Source organism: Dysidea avara, chromosome 11 (assembly GCF_963678975.1).
Source record: "Dysidea avara chromosome 11, odDysAvar1.4, whole genome shotgun sequence".
Taxonomy (NCBI): Eukaryota; Metazoa; Porifera; class Demospongiae; order Dictyoceratida; family Dysideidae; genus Dysidea; species Dysidea avara.
In genome coordinates, this window is record NC_089282.1 from 10,022,603 (window position 1) to 10,039,884 (window position 17,282).

At 39.9% G+C, this 17,282-nt stretch overlaps 1 protein-coding gene across 4 annotated transcripts in view; it reads right to left on the reverse strand.

Annotated features, from left to right (window-relative positions):
• LOC136239421 (F-BAR and double SH3 domains protein 2-like) overlaps positions 1–17,282 on the reverse strand; it is a 155,669-nt gene that overhangs the window by 119,103 nt on the left and 19,284 nt on the right. For 2 of the 4 annotated variants that reach the window (XM_066030151.1, XM_066030150.1), the window contains exon 2: positions 15,393–15,490. The exons of 1 other annotated variant lie outside the window; for it this stretch is intronic. In XM_066030151.1, coding sequence (XP_065886223.1) covers positions 15,393–15,490 — 98 coding nt within the window. Of the gene's footprint in view, positions 1–15,392; positions 15,491–17,282 lie in introns of those variants that run through there. One more of the 4 variants, XM_066030153.1, reaches the window with a different exon arrangement.

Below are 17,282 nucleotides of genomic sequence, written 5' to 3' on the forward strand. Positions count from 1 at the left end.
CCAGTAGCTACTTGCACACTTGTGCTCCCCTATATTACTCTTGAGGGACGCATTGCATTGGGGCTTTTGCAACCTATCCTTTTCTTTGCCTCAGGAAGAATAATAAGACAAAGTAGATTTTAAACACTTCAACTATTTTTGATTTTATCAGTGATTATACAATTATATACATATAAGCTAGAGCACTGCACCTCGTGTTTATCTCAATTATAGATTGTGGGTTACAGTTTATGTTGTGAAGAAGCGATCACTACACTGACTACACAAGTGGCACTTTCCAGGAGAAGAAAGAAAGTAATGTTTGTGAAGTGGAGGTACAATATTAAGTATAAGATGGCCACTTCGTGGTTAGAATGTGTAGAGAATGCTCTGGTTGGAGAGAGTGGAATGAAAGTCAGGTGATAAAAGTGTTCTGCACACGGCAAGTTCGAGAGTAAGTTTTGGTCTATTGCTATTAACAAGAGAAACTTTAGCAATAGCTAGTTCAATAGTTATAATTTATCTGTGCTTACTCAACACTATTTATAACAAAGCATTTAGCCCAGCTAAGTCTACGAACTGGCTATAATTCACAGTTTTTTTTTTTGTTGTAAAATATGTATGCAGCAATACAAATTTTGTACATGCAATACTAATACACACAATTAATTCTCTGTAAAATTCATATGCATAAAGTTCAGTGATAAGTAGCTGAAAGTGGTCTCAGATTCAATCTTAGAGTAACCAATTTTCAAAAATTTCCTGGGAGGGGGGGGGGAGGGGCATACACGCAGACCCCCCTAAAAGGCTTGTGCTTTGCACTTTGGGGTGTGCTTTACAGACCAGGATGTTATCTATCTTATGGCCATGCAATTTCAGAAATGGCTAATCAAATTTACTTTTGATTGGCCATTCTGTCCGAGCAATAATTTTCCCTTAATATTGTACACTGCTACAGAGTGATTTGTTTTTAGTTGATCTCTCTACAGGGTGATTTGTTTGTAGCTGAACTCTCTACAGGGTGGGTTTTTTTTGTAGTTGAACTCTCTACAGGGTGATTTGCTTGTAGCTGAACTCTCTACAGGGTGATTTTTTTTGTAGCTGAACTCTCTACAGGGTGATTTGTTTGTACCTGAACGCTCTGCAGGGTGATTTGTTTGTAGTTGATCTTTCTACAGAGTGATTTGCTTGTAGCTGAACTCGCTACAGGGTAATTTGGTTGTACAGTAGCTGAACTCTCTATAGGGTTACTTTGTCTAACTTATCTCTCTACAGGATGATTTGGTTGTAGAGCTGATCTCTCAACAGGGTGATTCATTTATAGCTGAACTCTTTACAGTGCTATTTCTTTGTAGCTGAACTCTCTACAAGGTTAATTTGTCTAGATGATTTCTCTACAGGGTGATTTTTTATAGTTGAACTCTCTACAGGGTGATTTGGTTGTAGCTGAAGTTTCTACTGGTTGATTTGTTTTTAGCTGAGCTCTCTACATGATGGTTTCTTTGTAGCTGAATTCTGTACAAGGTAACTTCTTCTAGCTGATATCTCTACAGGGTGATTTGTTTGTAGCTAAACTCTCTACAAGGTAACATCTTCTAGCTGATCTCTCTACATGATAACTTGTTTGTAGCCGAACTTTTTACTTGATGGTTTCTTTATAGCTGAACTCTCTACACAGTAACTTCTTCTAGCTGATCTTTCTACAGGGTGATTTATATGTAGCTGAATAAAAGCCGATCTCTCTACAAAGTAACTTCTTTTATCGGATGTCTCTACTGGGTGACTAGTGTCTAGTTGTACACTCTACAGGGTGATTTTTTGTAGCCAAACTCACTGTAGGGTGATTTGTTTGTAGCTGAACTCTCTACAGGATGGTTTCTTTGGAGCTGATGTCTCTACAGGTGAGTTGTTTCTACCTAAACTTTCTATAGGATTGTTTCTATGTAGCTGAACTCTCTACAGGGTGAATTTTTCTAGCTGAACTCTCTCTAGGGTGATCACTTCACAGCTGAACCCTCTACAAGGTGACTTCTTCTATCTGATCTCTCTACAGTGTGATTTGTTTGTAGCTGAACTCTCTACAAGGTGACGTTTTCTAGCTGAGCTCTCTCTTATTTCTAGCTGATCTCTCTACAGAGTAACTTGTTAGTCTAGCTGAAGTCTTTACATGGTGGATTTTGGTTGTTAAACTCTCTGAATGAAGACTTGTTTGTAGCAGAACTTCTACAGAGTAAATTGTTTGTAGCTGAACTCTCTACAGGGTGCATGACTTGTTTATAGCTGAACTCTCTTCAGTGTGGCTTCTAATGTTCTGAATCACTACAGCTATATATTTGTAGCTGAACTCTTATAGGGTGACTTGCTTCTTGTTAAACTGTCTATAAGATTAACTGTTTGTAGCTGAACTCCCTACAGAATAACTTGTAATGTAATGGAATTCTATAATGGAGTAAATAAATTAGCGGAATGTTCTATTAGGGTGACTGTTCTATTAGAGTATGTCGATCTCGCATTTGCCACACGGAGTTGGCTTTCGAATCATAACTCAGTGGTTTGTAATCCGATCCTTCTGTACTACTGCAAGGACTTTCTATGAAGATTATTCCAGCTATACACCGATTTTCAGCTCATTGCTCTAAGCGGTTTGCCTAGTAGGCGTAAAAACTAATACTTTTATTCATAAAAATCAATCGCATAATTGTGCCACAGGTTGGATTTTGTGCCATATCTCAATGGTCTTTATCTCGAATCTTTTCAAACCACCAAAAGGTACTCCTATGATGGTTACTCCATCTACATAGCAATTTTCAACTCATTTAATGAAGCGGTTTACCCTGTAGGCGTGACAACAAATCGGTCTTGTTTTACGTGAATAATCGGTCATAACTCTGAACCATTCATCAGATTTGCACCAAATTTGATGCTAGGATTCGCCTTTGAACTCCTTTTCTGAGTGCCAAATTTCAATGTGATCAGAGTACGCATTTGAGTTTTATAGCAATTTTTGCAAGTGTGCTAAAAACACGAAGAAGAAAAAAAAATGAGGAACAAAATCGAAATTTGGCAGCTCGTATCTCAGAAATAGCTGGAACGATTTTCTTCAAATTTGATATGTAGACTCCCCTGGCTGGTGGGAAACTCTGTAGAAAATTTGGTTCCAATCGGATAAGGGATCACCAAGATACAAAAGTGTGAAGATGATATTTTTCTTCCTGTCAATATACCCACAGTGTGGCGCGCCGGCTTCTTGGGCCGCACGACACACTATTGTGTGTCTTGATCAACTATTCATAGTTTGTGCTAACCTGACACATGTATAAAACGACCACTCAGATTTTGCAACTGCTGTCTTGTAATAGGTATGTCTCAACCATCCTTCGCCCTTTCCACCATGTGCAATTGATCACGTGATGCAATAGACATCTCGATGATTTGCAGTAGTTCAAATTCGAACTCCTTTAAGAAAATCCTGGCTACGACTCTGGTTTCTATGAAATCTACAGTACTGACTAACAAACTGCGTAACTATATGGTTAAGGTTATGGGCTTGATCTCTTCACTGTTCAACATCATTGCTTTAGCCTATGATGTGCCTTTTCATAAACCGCAGAAACTAAAATGCATTTTTCATGGACTTACACAACTTTGTCCTCCTTTGTGTTCTATTTACTATACCATGTACGTATTGATTGACAGTAATGCATCATGGCTTTACGATACTTAATTTCTGTGGATTAATTTTAGAGGTGCTTCCAAAAGTAAAAAGGCAGCCTATAAACTTGTAGTTATAAACACTCATTGTTTTCCGGCTCTGTCTATGCAAGCCAAGCCATACGGCCATGCTATTGACAAGATATACAACAAAAATACGTCAGAATTACATGTGCATTATAGTATGTTCACGTTGAGCTGAATCCTGAAAAACAGTTAAAAATTAATAGTGGATTTTTTCTCAACAGAGTTAACATTTCAGCCAACCAGATGATTATTGGTAACAGCAAAGGTGTCAACAACAGACACGTACGGTTTGGTTCCATTACAAGTTTGGGAAAGGGCTGTATTGGGCACTGTACTTATATGGCTTCCCATAGGAAATGTATTGTGAAAATTTTGATTGACCGTAAATATTACGTCTAACATTTGAACAACAAGATTTTTAGTGGGTCAAGCAGTACTACAAATGAGCCAAATTTCAAGATAGTGTGTAATTGCATCCATGAGTTATTAAACGTTTTTGAGGGTTCAGCTCAACGTGAACATACTATAGAATAGCTATAGGTGTAGATGACCACTCTTGTTTCATTTCTGTATTTTCATTTTTTTACATTTAAGTAGGCATCCTATATAAATAAAAGGCACAAAACAAGGGAGCAGGTTGCCAACACATTCAGCTACAAAGATAATTTCTAGATAGCTTGTCAATAATATAAACTATGAATTAAAATCATTAATGTCCTGCAGATGCTCACTTCTTTCATGGCTTCTTTTCATTTCTAAGATCCCCACTCATTTTAATTTTTTCCTTACCCTTGTTTATTTGCAGCATAATTCATGACTGGTGAACCAATGCAAACCACATCGATCAAATAAAATTAGTGCTAAACATATGGAAGTAACTGTGTGACTAAACATATGACCCGACTATCAATTACTAAGTGGTAAATCTGATTCATTTTCAGCAATGTTCCACCAGTTACTGTATAATATGTGACCGAATTTTGGAAAACCGTCGATATACGCACAATAGTACTTTCGTAATAAAACGCATTTAAAAACTATGGGTAAAAAATGCAAACTACAGAAAAAAAATTACGCAAGTTTTTATCGCCTCACTGGTGGGCGAATTAAGCCTCCAATGGATAAATCCTGGGTATCTTCGTGTTCGCCTGTTCATAAAAGTACAAAAATCTTTGTTTCATCTCCATACACGAAAGGATTTCAAAGTTACAGACGTTTGTTTACATAGCAGTGACGAAAGAATTTACTGACAATCGTTTTTCAGTGAATTTGCCTTCCTTCTTGAACACAGAAGCATGCCTGGGGAAAACCTATACCTTGGTGGATGCACAAATTCATGGCGAACACAATGAGCTAAGATTCAATTCCGTACGCCGTTGTATCAGTAAGTTATTATGGTTTATGTAAGCGCCTGTAGATTCTTTTCTCGATAGCTTCTGTACATATCAATTTATTTGCTCGTCCGGCTGTCTAGTGCTGTATTTCCAACGCTGCTTAACTTAGGAAGCTGAAACTTAGCTAGCCCATTCCTCTGTCCCTGTAGAAAACAAAGAACAAATAAATGCATTTTGAAAATTGTGCGGATATTGACGGTTTTATAAAATTAGGTCACATATTATAGTGTTAAAAGCTAAAAACAGTACTAGAAGCACCTCTGCAATCAATCCACTCACTACAGACACTATTCATGATTTGAAGCCATTACCAAGCTACCCATGAATTATATTTCATGAGAAAATCACTGCATGTAAAACTGGTACCTGTGCCAAAAACAGCCCAGCTGTAAAAAAAAGGCAAGGCCAAGAATGCACAAGTACATGTTCATGGAGTAACTACAACCAAAAGACATGATATCAAAATCTGGCCAAGAAAGCATTTACAGTATAGGCACTTTTATGCATTCGTTTTCTATATGCTTCACATTATCACATCCAGCTAGCTGTACATGTGTGCTTGCAATATAAACAATACTACTGAGACGATAAAAGATGATTACACTGCATTGTTACCAAAATTAATTTAACTAAAAATTTACAATTGGTTTCTACTTGGCCATCTTTTTATTTTTAAATTAATATACAGTGCAAAAAGATGGCCAAATAGAAACCAATTGTAAATTTTTAGTTAAATTAATTTTGGCAACAATGCAGTGTAATCATCTTTTATCGTCTCAGTAGTATTGTTTATATTGCAAGCACACATGTACAGCTAGCTGGATGTGATAATGTGAAGCATATAGAAAACAAATGCATAAAAGCGCCTATACTGTAAATGCTTTCTTGGCCAGATTTTGATATCATGTCTTTTGGTTGTAGTTACTCCATGAAAATGACTTGTGCATTCTTGGCCGAGCCCTTTTTTACAGCTGGGCTGTTTTTGACACAGGATATCAATACTTTTTGTTGAAAGGAGAACATACAGTTACTAAAGATTGGCTATTATATAGGAGACACTACATGCATGCATGCATACATAATAACAGCTTCAGTATCAGATTAGCTAGCTAAATCAGTAGCAAAAGCTCCAAGTTCAGTGTTTAGAAGCATTACTAAAAGTGACTTGCAAAGAGAAAACTCATTCAAACCGTTCAAAATTTTCCTCAAGGACTCACGTGATATTTTGCATGATGTTTCACATGAAAATAAGAACGGGGGATAGTGACAAATTCGAGGCTACCATCTTAATGGTTCTTCCTGAAGCGATGGGTTGGTGATATAACTAGCCTCTGTGCGTAACAAGTGGAGGCGAATCAGCTGCGAGTTGTTGCTGAATGTACAGTATGCCTCGGAATGGACATGAAGGCGCTGAATGCATCACACTATTCTCCCAGCGAATTGCCGAGTAAGTTCGTGTATAAGTCATTGTAAACGGATATATAACTACCGTCGTAATTTTAGAAAGGAATCCCCCACGCCATAGTAGCTTCCTGGGATTATATATCCATGCTTTTGTAGGCCAGATCCTTGCAGCTGGCTTGTTCTAGCAGCTGTGTGGTTCAGACCGCGAACAAGTCAAATCCTCACCCATTGGCTCCAGTTCCAACGTGGGGATTTACTCGGGATTTGACATAGCGTAGAAAAAATACTTGGGTGCTTAATGAATGATTGTCCCCCATAGTGGGGCAGCAGTTTCATGTCAATTCCCCTTGTAAAGCCCCACTTACATCCAAGGGGGTGGTGGGGCAACACATTGGTAGGTGCATATTGAGCTTGCATCATAAACCTTGTGTTAAAATTTAGGCTGTCTTGCTTTTGTTGTGCTTATAGCAGCTATATAATGTGCTTATTCTCAAACAAGGACTAGAGAAACTACTAATTGTCTTCTATCTTTATCTATCAACTAGATCAGTGCTGGTTATAAAATTTCCTTTGTTGTTGTAACTTGTTCACCATTATGCTATAACCGTTAGTCCCTCCTAGTTTATATGTCTCATAGCAACAAAAATTGTTATGTCAACAATGTAGCATAGGTGAGAACCAAAAAACAAGTCAAGTAATATATTACAAAATTGGTCATCAACTACTACCAGCTTCAGTATGCTGAATAATACATCTTGGGAATGGCTATGCACTTTAATGTATATAAAATGATGTGATGCTCATGTTGTATAGGTGTTAGTCACACTGTTTTATCTGCTGTCTCCTCCCATACAAGACCTGCCTCAATCTGATCAACCCAAGGAACCTACATAGGATCTCCTGACCATAAAGACTTTTGTAAAGTAAACTGGTTGAAGTCCAACTACAACATGTGGTGAGTATAATTGGAATGTTGGTGTATGTGTGTAGTGCATATTAGTTGTGGGACAATGGCAGGGTCCTGGATTTGAAGAACTGGCCCAGACACATACTCAGCTTGAATCACAATATGTACGTACACACATATGCTACACACACACTATACATATAGTCTGACTATATGATTACATGTTTTTAGTTAGCTGTGCCTTACCACAATAGCTACTGTATCCCTTTCTGTATGTGCAGGGTGGATACTGATGTTGTGACTGTTGGCGGGTGAATTTATGGTCAATAGATAAATCATGCAAATGGTGAAGAAAAATTAACATGTGGTACCAAGACTAGCGCTGAGCGATAGTAAAAATTTTACTATCACGATAGTTACTCATTAAATATCGCGATAGTGAATACTATCCCGATAGTTTATGAAACACTTTGCTCTTAACAAAGTCTTAGTTGTATAGCTATGATTTGCAGTCATATAGAAAGTTATTTTGCATGCACAGGACATTTGCGTGAGCGGCTGATGAATACGGACTTTTGGTAAAGCTTTTACAGGCCACTCCTTTGTAAGAAAGCTGGTAATACCAACTGTAAAACAGTATAGAAGGGTTGTTAATACCATTTTAATGCAGATCTGAGCTTATCATAACTATCACGATAGTGATATCCCTACTATCGCGATAACGATAGTGATTTATTATCGCGATATATCGCACTATCGATACTATTGCTCAGCCCTAACCAAGACCCCACTGGTGGACTTCATAGCCAAACACTAGTGTATCTGGCTTCTTGTGCTATTGTAGTCATTGATTTTTATTTATGGGATCATCATAATGTAAATGTTTACTATTACAGTATATTCATGCTATCATTTCTATAATTGTGGGTGGTTGCATGAGAATCTAACAAGTGCTGTGACTGAAAGGTGATGCGCTGATGCTGGCTTTTAGTGAACACTGAAGTTTCACTGGCACTGAATGGCTGGGGCAGGATTAGAGACGTGCACGGGTAATGTAGCAGTAAATTACTTCAACTGTATCCTAACACTACAGCGTGTATGAAACAGCTATATGCCGGTACGGACCTGCATGGGGGAGTAACGCTATAACGAGTCAGTGGAGGCATACCGTGGCGAATTTAAAACAAATCAGTGACTAGACTCACAATTAAACCCGAAGTTGACAGCACAGTGTCCATCAAATCAGCCAGCTCTCTATGGCTTGCCCACCTTACCCACTTCCACGCTGCTTGGGAATTGAAGCGGGCGCCTCACACCTCGATGTCATGGCGGCAAGTTTGAATCTTCAAAGAGCACAAAAGCGATCTCATAAACTAACAAACAACTTTTAGCAAAATTAAATGTACAGATACATTGTGTAAAAAGCCCCTGATAGCCGCAGCCTTTTTACAATATGACTCCATGGTTGAAAGAAAATCGCCCCAATGGGATGCGATGATGAAGAAAATGAAAAAAAGAACGATGCACATTTGAATAAAAAATTTAATTAATGCACTGTAAATGGGTGGGCGACGGAACAAACTACTCCAACAATTCGCCTCACTTTTCGTGTGGTAGTTATTCATTATACAAAGGTTACATTCCCACTGGTTTCGAGGTGGAATCTTTTAGTAAGGCTGAAATTTTGCCATGCGGATGTTAAAAGATTGCATAATAGATCTCTCATGTAAACGACTCACAGTAGTGGTCGCATGTTTATTATTGTGGGCGCGCACTTTGTGCTTTTCTTGGCCTCGCGACTCACTACTGTGAGTCTTGATTTCTCTTTTTTACTACACAATAATTCAGCAGTTAGTAACTCTAAAAAAATACACTACTGAAAGGAGATAGATCTATATCCGGTCATGCATGCACTCCGACCTTGCTTTTTTTCTTTGCTGCAATCGGTTGATAGCTCATGTCATGGCGTTGAACAATATTACAGACCAAACGGCAAAACAAGTTGGGAACGAACAGACAGAATGTGAGAAACGTGTATTGGAACTTCTAGACGATAGTGAGGCTGAGAGAAGGCAGCCACGTGGTGAACGACCAGAAAACAAGTAGAACAAGAACTGTTGTGTTCCCCTCGGTGAGTAGCAGTACTAATACGTAGTTGCAGCCCTTGGCCAGTGCTCTCGATACAGTTTCCCTTTGCCATGCCATTCCCACCATATTTAGGACCACTGACTACTCATGGGTCTTGGTTCTGAAAGTTTGCTAAGCCAGGTCGAGGAGGGTGAAGATGAGGACAACATTATGAGCCTGTTGCGTGCTGAAGAGGCGATGAAATCCATCAATTTTAACCCTACAGTGACTGATGAGAATACCTGGTATACCTGGAGAAGATTTCAACAGGAACCAGAAAGAGAAAGGACTTCCTGTGAAGCATTGATTTCCCACAAATTAGATGAGAAAATGAAAATTCATCAAATAAAGAAGACCGGCAAGGATCCCCACTATGGTGCAGAGAGGTCCCTATACACTGCAGTAGCAGTTGTTGGACATGGCAGGACCACTTTCCTGCTTGTGGTCTGATCTGTCAGACCCGAATGCGAAAGTGGACCCACAAGCAGTGATACAAAGGGTTCTTGTCTACTTGGTGGAACCTTGTATTCGGGAAAGGAGGAAGGTGGCATGGTCAAGGATCAACCCTTCTACAATAAGCTTGATACGGGAACAGACAGAGGACAAGAAGGAGGATGCCACGTTATTTGGAGGTGGCTTCCTAGAAAGAGCAACTAAGAAGCTGGAGGACGAGAAGGCCCTAGCAAAGGTTATGGGGGCCAGACCTGGACGAAGTGCAACATACAAAAAGCAACCACAGGATCCCAATGACCTGAAACATTAAGGGCACCCTTGCAAAGTACAGTGGCAGGAAGTCTCAGTGCCCCCAGCTGCACCACCAGCAACATCAAAAGGGAAGGAAAAGAAATGGAACAATTAGGACAATCAATCATGTATGTAAGACCAATGTTTTATGAAAACTATTTTTACCTCTATTTCACTTTCTCACATCCCACCGGTGGGACGACGCCCTCATTGCATCAAGAGCTGGCAAGCGATAACAACTGCTACAAGGGTTACAAGCTAGAGTTGATGGTAGTCACACTTCAGAGATCCCAACCACTAACAGTGGTTTCCAAGGACAACCAGGAGCTGGTAGAAGAGGAGGTGAAGAAATTACTAGACAAGGGAGCAATTTGAGTCATCAATCAATGGCCTGGCCAGTTTGTCAAGAGGATTTTCCTAGTACCGAAGAAAGACGGCTTCTTCAGGCCACTGATCAACCTCAGGCCTGACAATCTCACATTTCAAGATGAAATGGAGGTAGTATATCAAGTTATATCCCTCCTAGGAGGAATATAACTTGTTTATACTATCTCCATTTCTCATTAATGCATTCCAAGCATTTTTGAGCCTAGCCATGCTGAGAGAAATACTGAGACCGCTTCCATAGACCTGAAGGATGCTTATCTGTCAGTGGCAATTTGGGAAGACCATCGGAAGTACCTGCGGTTTGCTTGGAGCAGCAGACTGTACAAGTTTCAGTGTCTACTATTTGGTTTATACAGTGCCCCCAGGGTATTCACCAAGCTACTGACGCCGGTATTAGCATGATTCTGTCACCAGGGAGTCTGGTTAGTTATGTACCTCGACGATATGCTGGTGATGGCGCAGACGAGAGAGGATGCTTGCAGAAGATAAATGCACTCATGGAAACCTTAAGGTTTGTAGTGAATCGAGAGAAGTGACAACTGACACCTTCACAGGTGATCATGTTCCCTGATCAATTCCAGGGAAGTGAAGATCAAACAGAGGAGAAGGTGTCACAGTTAGTGAAGTTATGCAGAGATTTTCAACAGTGACAGTCCCTTTCAGCTTGAGAATTGGCCAAGCTAATAGGGAAGATGACAGCCACTCTCCCAGTCATTTACCAGGTCCCATTATTACTGGAATTGCAATTTATGAAGAACCGAACTATTCAACAGTCTCAGGCTTTCGACCAACTAGTGTCGGGAAGCCCATCTGGAGTTGGTCCACAAGAATGGCTCAGGTGAATGGAAAGAGTGTCCTAATGCAGGAACCAGACCTAACAATGGAGACTTATGCATCCTAGCAGGGATGGGGTGCCGTCTGCAAGGGTGTACAATCAGGGGGTCCATGGTCTCAGACAGAGAGGGAACAACACATAACTACCTGGAATTACTAGCAGCAAATGTTTGCAGTGAAGGCATTCACAATGGACTAGGAGAACATGCACATCCATCTACGCATGGACTATCAGACAGCTGTGTACTATGTGAACCACATGGGAGGAACACAATCCCCAGCAATGAGCAGACTGGCAATCCAGCTGCGGCAGTGGTGTGTCTGGTGTGGACAACTGCACAGCAGACAGGGAGTCCAGGAGAGTTCAGTCATCAGCAGAATAGCAACTGGATCAAAAAGTGTTCCAGCAGATAATGGTAGTGTGGGAAAATGCTCTGTGGGCCTGTGTGCCTCACAACTCAATGCCTAGTTGCAGCAATACATGAGCTGGAGACAGGACTCCAATGCAATAGCATTGGATGCCCAGTGGACCAACTGGACAGACAGGATATACTTTCCCACCATTTTGCCTAATCGGCAGATGCCTCAAGAAAGTCAGAGAAGAGGGAGCATCAAGCCTCAGTGAGGAGGTCCTAATCATGGTACCCGGCCCTGCCGGAATTTCTTGTCGATTTTCCCCAGACCGTTCCAAAAGACTCACACCTGCTGATGGATTCCTCCAACAACCCGCACCCTCTAGTAGTAGCAAGACAACTGTGCCTAGCCTCTTGGAAACTATCCAACATAGGCAACCAGCAGCAGGAATTTCTGCAGAAACTTCTAGACTCTTGGCAGCAGGATGGAGCAATGAAAATAACAGAGCATACCAGAGTGCATGGAGGAAATGGGATAGCTGGTGTTCGAAACAACAAGTTGATCTCCTTCCATGCCATGTTCAGTACTTCCTCGAGTTTCTGACAAGTTTTTGCAAGAATGGTACGCAGTATCGATCAATTAACGTCGTCCGGTCTGCAATAGCAACGACCCTTGATCATATTGAAGGAACTCCTATGGGACAACATCCACTAGTGTCCAGACTCCTTAGAGGATGTACAATTCACGACCTCCACAACCAAGGTACTCAACCACATGGGATGGGATGTGGATATACACTGTAGTGGTCAGATTTTTCCATGGACTTGGGGGAAAATGAGGGTTAGTCTCTGAAGATACTAAGCCAGAAACCATCTTTGCTTATGGTCTTAGTGGAGGGTCTTAGTGGAAGCCAGTAGGGTCACAGAGTTCCAGGCCTTGGATTTGTGATACCGAATTTATCAGCCTGAAGGAGTGGTATTCAACCATGCCCACACTAGACAAGAAGAGAACATCCCAAGCAGGTGATGTTTGGTGCCTTCCAAAACAACAACCACGTATGTGCTGTGAAATGCCTGAGGCGATATGAGGCAGTTACATTACCATAGAGAAACAAAGATCTGGGAGAGCTACAACCTCTATTCTTGTCATACACTAAGCCCCATGGTCCAACAAGATCACAACGCCTGGCTCATTGGTTGAAGGAAATCCTGGAGAAAGCTGGTGTAAATACTCCTGTCTTCAAGGCCCATTCAGTTTGAGGAGTGTCAAGCTCAGCTGCATCTTAGAAGGGGGTACTGATCGAAGACATCCTGCTCACAGCTTTGTGTGCAACTAATTCTACATATACAAGTTTCTACTAAATTACTGATGCCTTCGGCCAAACATAACTTGACCTTATGGGCACTCGATTTCTTCAAACTAGTGACAGTAAACAATAAAAGTACTGTACTGCAGAAAGATATATAAAGCACAAAACATGTAATATTTGAATAAACCACAAACTAGACCACACTACTTACGTAGTACAGTAAGTCCAGCACACAGTTCTATCATACAGTACAGTAGTACTGTATATTAGGGATCATGGAGATTTGGATTTTCCTAGCCAAAACAGTCACCCAAAAACCATCTTCACAACTCCATCCTGGCACCCTGGCAGTATTGGTTAGGTATAACCAAGCCCAAAAGTGCCTTCAGTACGATCCTAAAGGTTTCCAATAAATTGTTGCAAAATTTTAAAAAACTTTTATTCAATGAAATTTTCTAATGAAACTGCCTGCCTCTCTCAGGCAGGCAAGCGTAACTCAATAACGGCTAAGAATATGGGCTTGATTTTTTCACTGTTCGACGTCGCTTTGTCCCAAGACGTGCCTTTTGGTATACTGCAGTATGTACAAAGTACACATCATGGACTTACCGTGTCCCATTCCTTTTTGCTGACAACCCAAGGTGTTGATTTGCTGTAGCATGATGCATGGCTTCCCCTACAGTACGTTTGTAAACGGGAATCGTCTGTATTTTCCGTGGTGACTGGATTGATTGCAGAGACGATTCTAACACTGTTCTTCATTTGTGATGCTTTATAATGAACTGAAGCAAAACGTAATGGTCGCTACACTTTCGAGGCAGTAATTGATAGTTGGGACGTGCAAATCTTCATATTTTCGTGGTGACTGGATTGCTGCAGAGGCAATTCTTGAAGTCTTCTTCTACTGTTTTTCATCTGTAGCGCTGTGTAATGGGCTGAACGTAACTGAAATCCGTGTCCCATTCCTTTTTGCTGACATCCCAAGGTGTTGATTCGCTGTAGCACGATGCATGGCTTCCCCTACAATACGTTTGTAAATGGGAATCGTCCGTATTTTCCGTGGTGACTGGATTGATTGCAGAGACGATTCTAACATTGTTCTTCGTTTGTGATGCTTTATAATGGACTGAAGCGAAATGTAATCGTAGCTACATTTTCGAGGCAGTAATTGATAGTTGGGATGTGCAAATCTTCATATTTTCGTGGTGACTGGATTGCTGCAGAGGCAATTCTTGAAGTCTTCTTCTACTGTTTTTCATCTGTAGCGCTGTGTAATGGGCTGAACATAACTGAAAGCCGTGTCCCATTCCTTTTTGCTGACAACCCAAGGTGTTGATTCGCTGTAGCACGATGCATGGCTTCCCCTACAGTACGTTTATAAACGGGAATCGTCCGTATTTTCCGTGGTGACTGGATTGATTGCAGAGACGATTCTAACATTGTTCTTCGTTTGTGATGCTTTGTAATGGACTGAAGCAAAATGTAATGGTAGCTACATTTTCGAGGCAGTAATTGATAGTTGGGACATGCAAATCTTCATATTTTCGTGGTGACTGGATTGCTGCAGAGGCAATTCTTGAAGTCTTCTTCTACTGTTTTTCATCTGTAGCGCTGTGTAATGGGCTGAACGTAACTGAAAGCAAAGCATAGTGACCACCGCACTTTTGAAGCAGTTTGAATAGCTAGGACGTGTGCTCAGACGAAAACATTAATTCTGGCGCCATCTTTTCTTTTGATGTGGTAGATGAGTGGGTTCACCAGTCATAATAATGTTTCAAACAAAGTAAACAATCAAGTTTAAGAAAAAATAGGAATTTTAAGCTCAATTAGGGATCATAGGAAAAAAAAGTAGTAAAACAAGGGAGGTCACCTACACCTGCAGATATAATAGTGAACATTTAATCCCTAATTCAGTCTTAGTCTTGGAGTAATAAGAGATTAAATATCTGCAGGTGTAGGCAACCTCCCTTGTTTCCCTACGATCCTTAATCGAACTTAAAATTCCTAATTTTTCCTTAAGCTTGTTCTACATAGATAGTAACCCCACAAACTTTCAGACATCATAGAAAACTATTCATAACTACAAATAGCATGCAGAAGGTTCACTATTGTTTGCAAAGCAAATGATATTGTACAAGGTACATATGAAACATATTTATCTGTTAAATACAATACTGGGAAGAATTAAACCAGGCAGAATAGAGACCAAACTTACCGAAAGTCTTCTAATAAATCTGCTTCAGCATGATGCTTTACTTGTATACTAGCAGATTCTTCATTTAAAGAAGTGCGAACTGACTGCACTGCCTTTTCCTATTACAGAGTATACAACGTATATAAACAAAACTAAGTCACCCAACATGCCAACTTCAACCCATACTCTCCCTCCTTAGTCAAACAGAAAATTTACTACAGTCAGCATATCTTGTACCATAGTAAGTGAGAACATCAAAACCTACCTTCTAATAACACAGGTACTATAGGAATTCTTCATTGAAAATACTATTGCACTAGGGACTTGCTACATAGCTCAAGTTAATAAACACAGAACCCTTACACATAACTCGTACTAAATACAGTGATTTTCTCATGTGCAGTCTAGGCATGCACCACAACTGCTATCAGGAATTTCCTAAACATGTAGTCTAAAAACACACTTTCTCATCAACTAAAAGTTTTCTCGCTAGTTATGATTATGATTTTCTTTACTCAAATTTGGCTGTTCTAGTAGAGTAAAGTGTAATCAATCATTTAATGCTTGATCTACTGTACATATTACTTTTATTCTAAGAACTTATCTTGAACATTTTAGCATTATTCCTAACTCCTTTCACTACTAATAACAGGTACGTAGTATACTAGTATAGGCAGTAGGCATCCTCCGGCAGCTTGTATACAGAACTTCCTCTGCTACATTTAGCAGTTTTCTCCAGCAAAATATACAGTAGTAGAATGGTAAAACTGTCAATTTGCTAACAACAAGTCATTTTAGTAATAAACTACATTACTTTTATTACACCAAAATAATTTCAAGCAAAGTAGTAGAGCAGTACTGCACTGCTCTACTGCACATTAGGGTGATTTAGTCTGACTTCTCATCGACTAAAATTAATGCTTTCTCGCCAACTACATACCTTCTGATTGTTCATTTTTCTTCACTAACCACAAAATTATTAACAAACAATAAGTACTAGAATGAACATTTTCAGCTTTACTCCTCATATTTTCATTTCTAAAACTACAATATTCTGGCATAATAGCCACATGCCTACATAGAGATGAAGCAAACCAGTAGATCAGATAGCCATGCAAAAGCTGCTTAATTTGACAGTAATCAAACAGCATGGTAATTGCTCAAGTAGAAATCGCCTGTATACCACCTAAAATGCTGTCTTAAAAATCATTCTAACAAGATGATAATCACATTTACGGTATAGTATTAGTCCATCTAACATCAAGTGCAACATTAAAAACAAAAAAATAGTAAAATGTTTTTAAAAATCACCTGAACTCAAGCCTTCGTCTGCCAGCCTGCCTGCCTGCCAGCCAGACCACAGTCACAAGAAAACATAACAGCATACGACCACCATTTTACGCCACAACAAACTCACCAGTGGGATGTACCTTTTGGGGTTACAACAAGTGTGTGTCCTCTGTGCCTTGACCTTTCATCTTTAATTAGGCTGGTCATTATCTTCTTCACGCAATGAAACCATATCCAGGTGTTAATTTTTCATTCCTTGAGCAGCATATTTAGATGCCACGAAATTATTTAAAGTGCTTATGCTACTGTAAATATACCAGACACCTGGTAGATGCCTGTAACTTCACAATAGGATCAAGACTACACCCATTAACAGTTTTGGTTGATAAATACCAATCGAGCATGGAGACCACACCTCTTACCAAGAACATGATGACCACACCTCATTGGTTTAGCTGTATAGAGGTTATCCGTTAACGTAATTTTAAGTCAGTAACGGATACTAGACACCATGTTTTTGAGGCAAAAATCAATGGGACCCATACGAGAAAATGAAACTTTTGCGATTTTGCAAAATTGAAGAAAGACTTGGGGGGAAATCGCTACACCCAGTGAGTTACT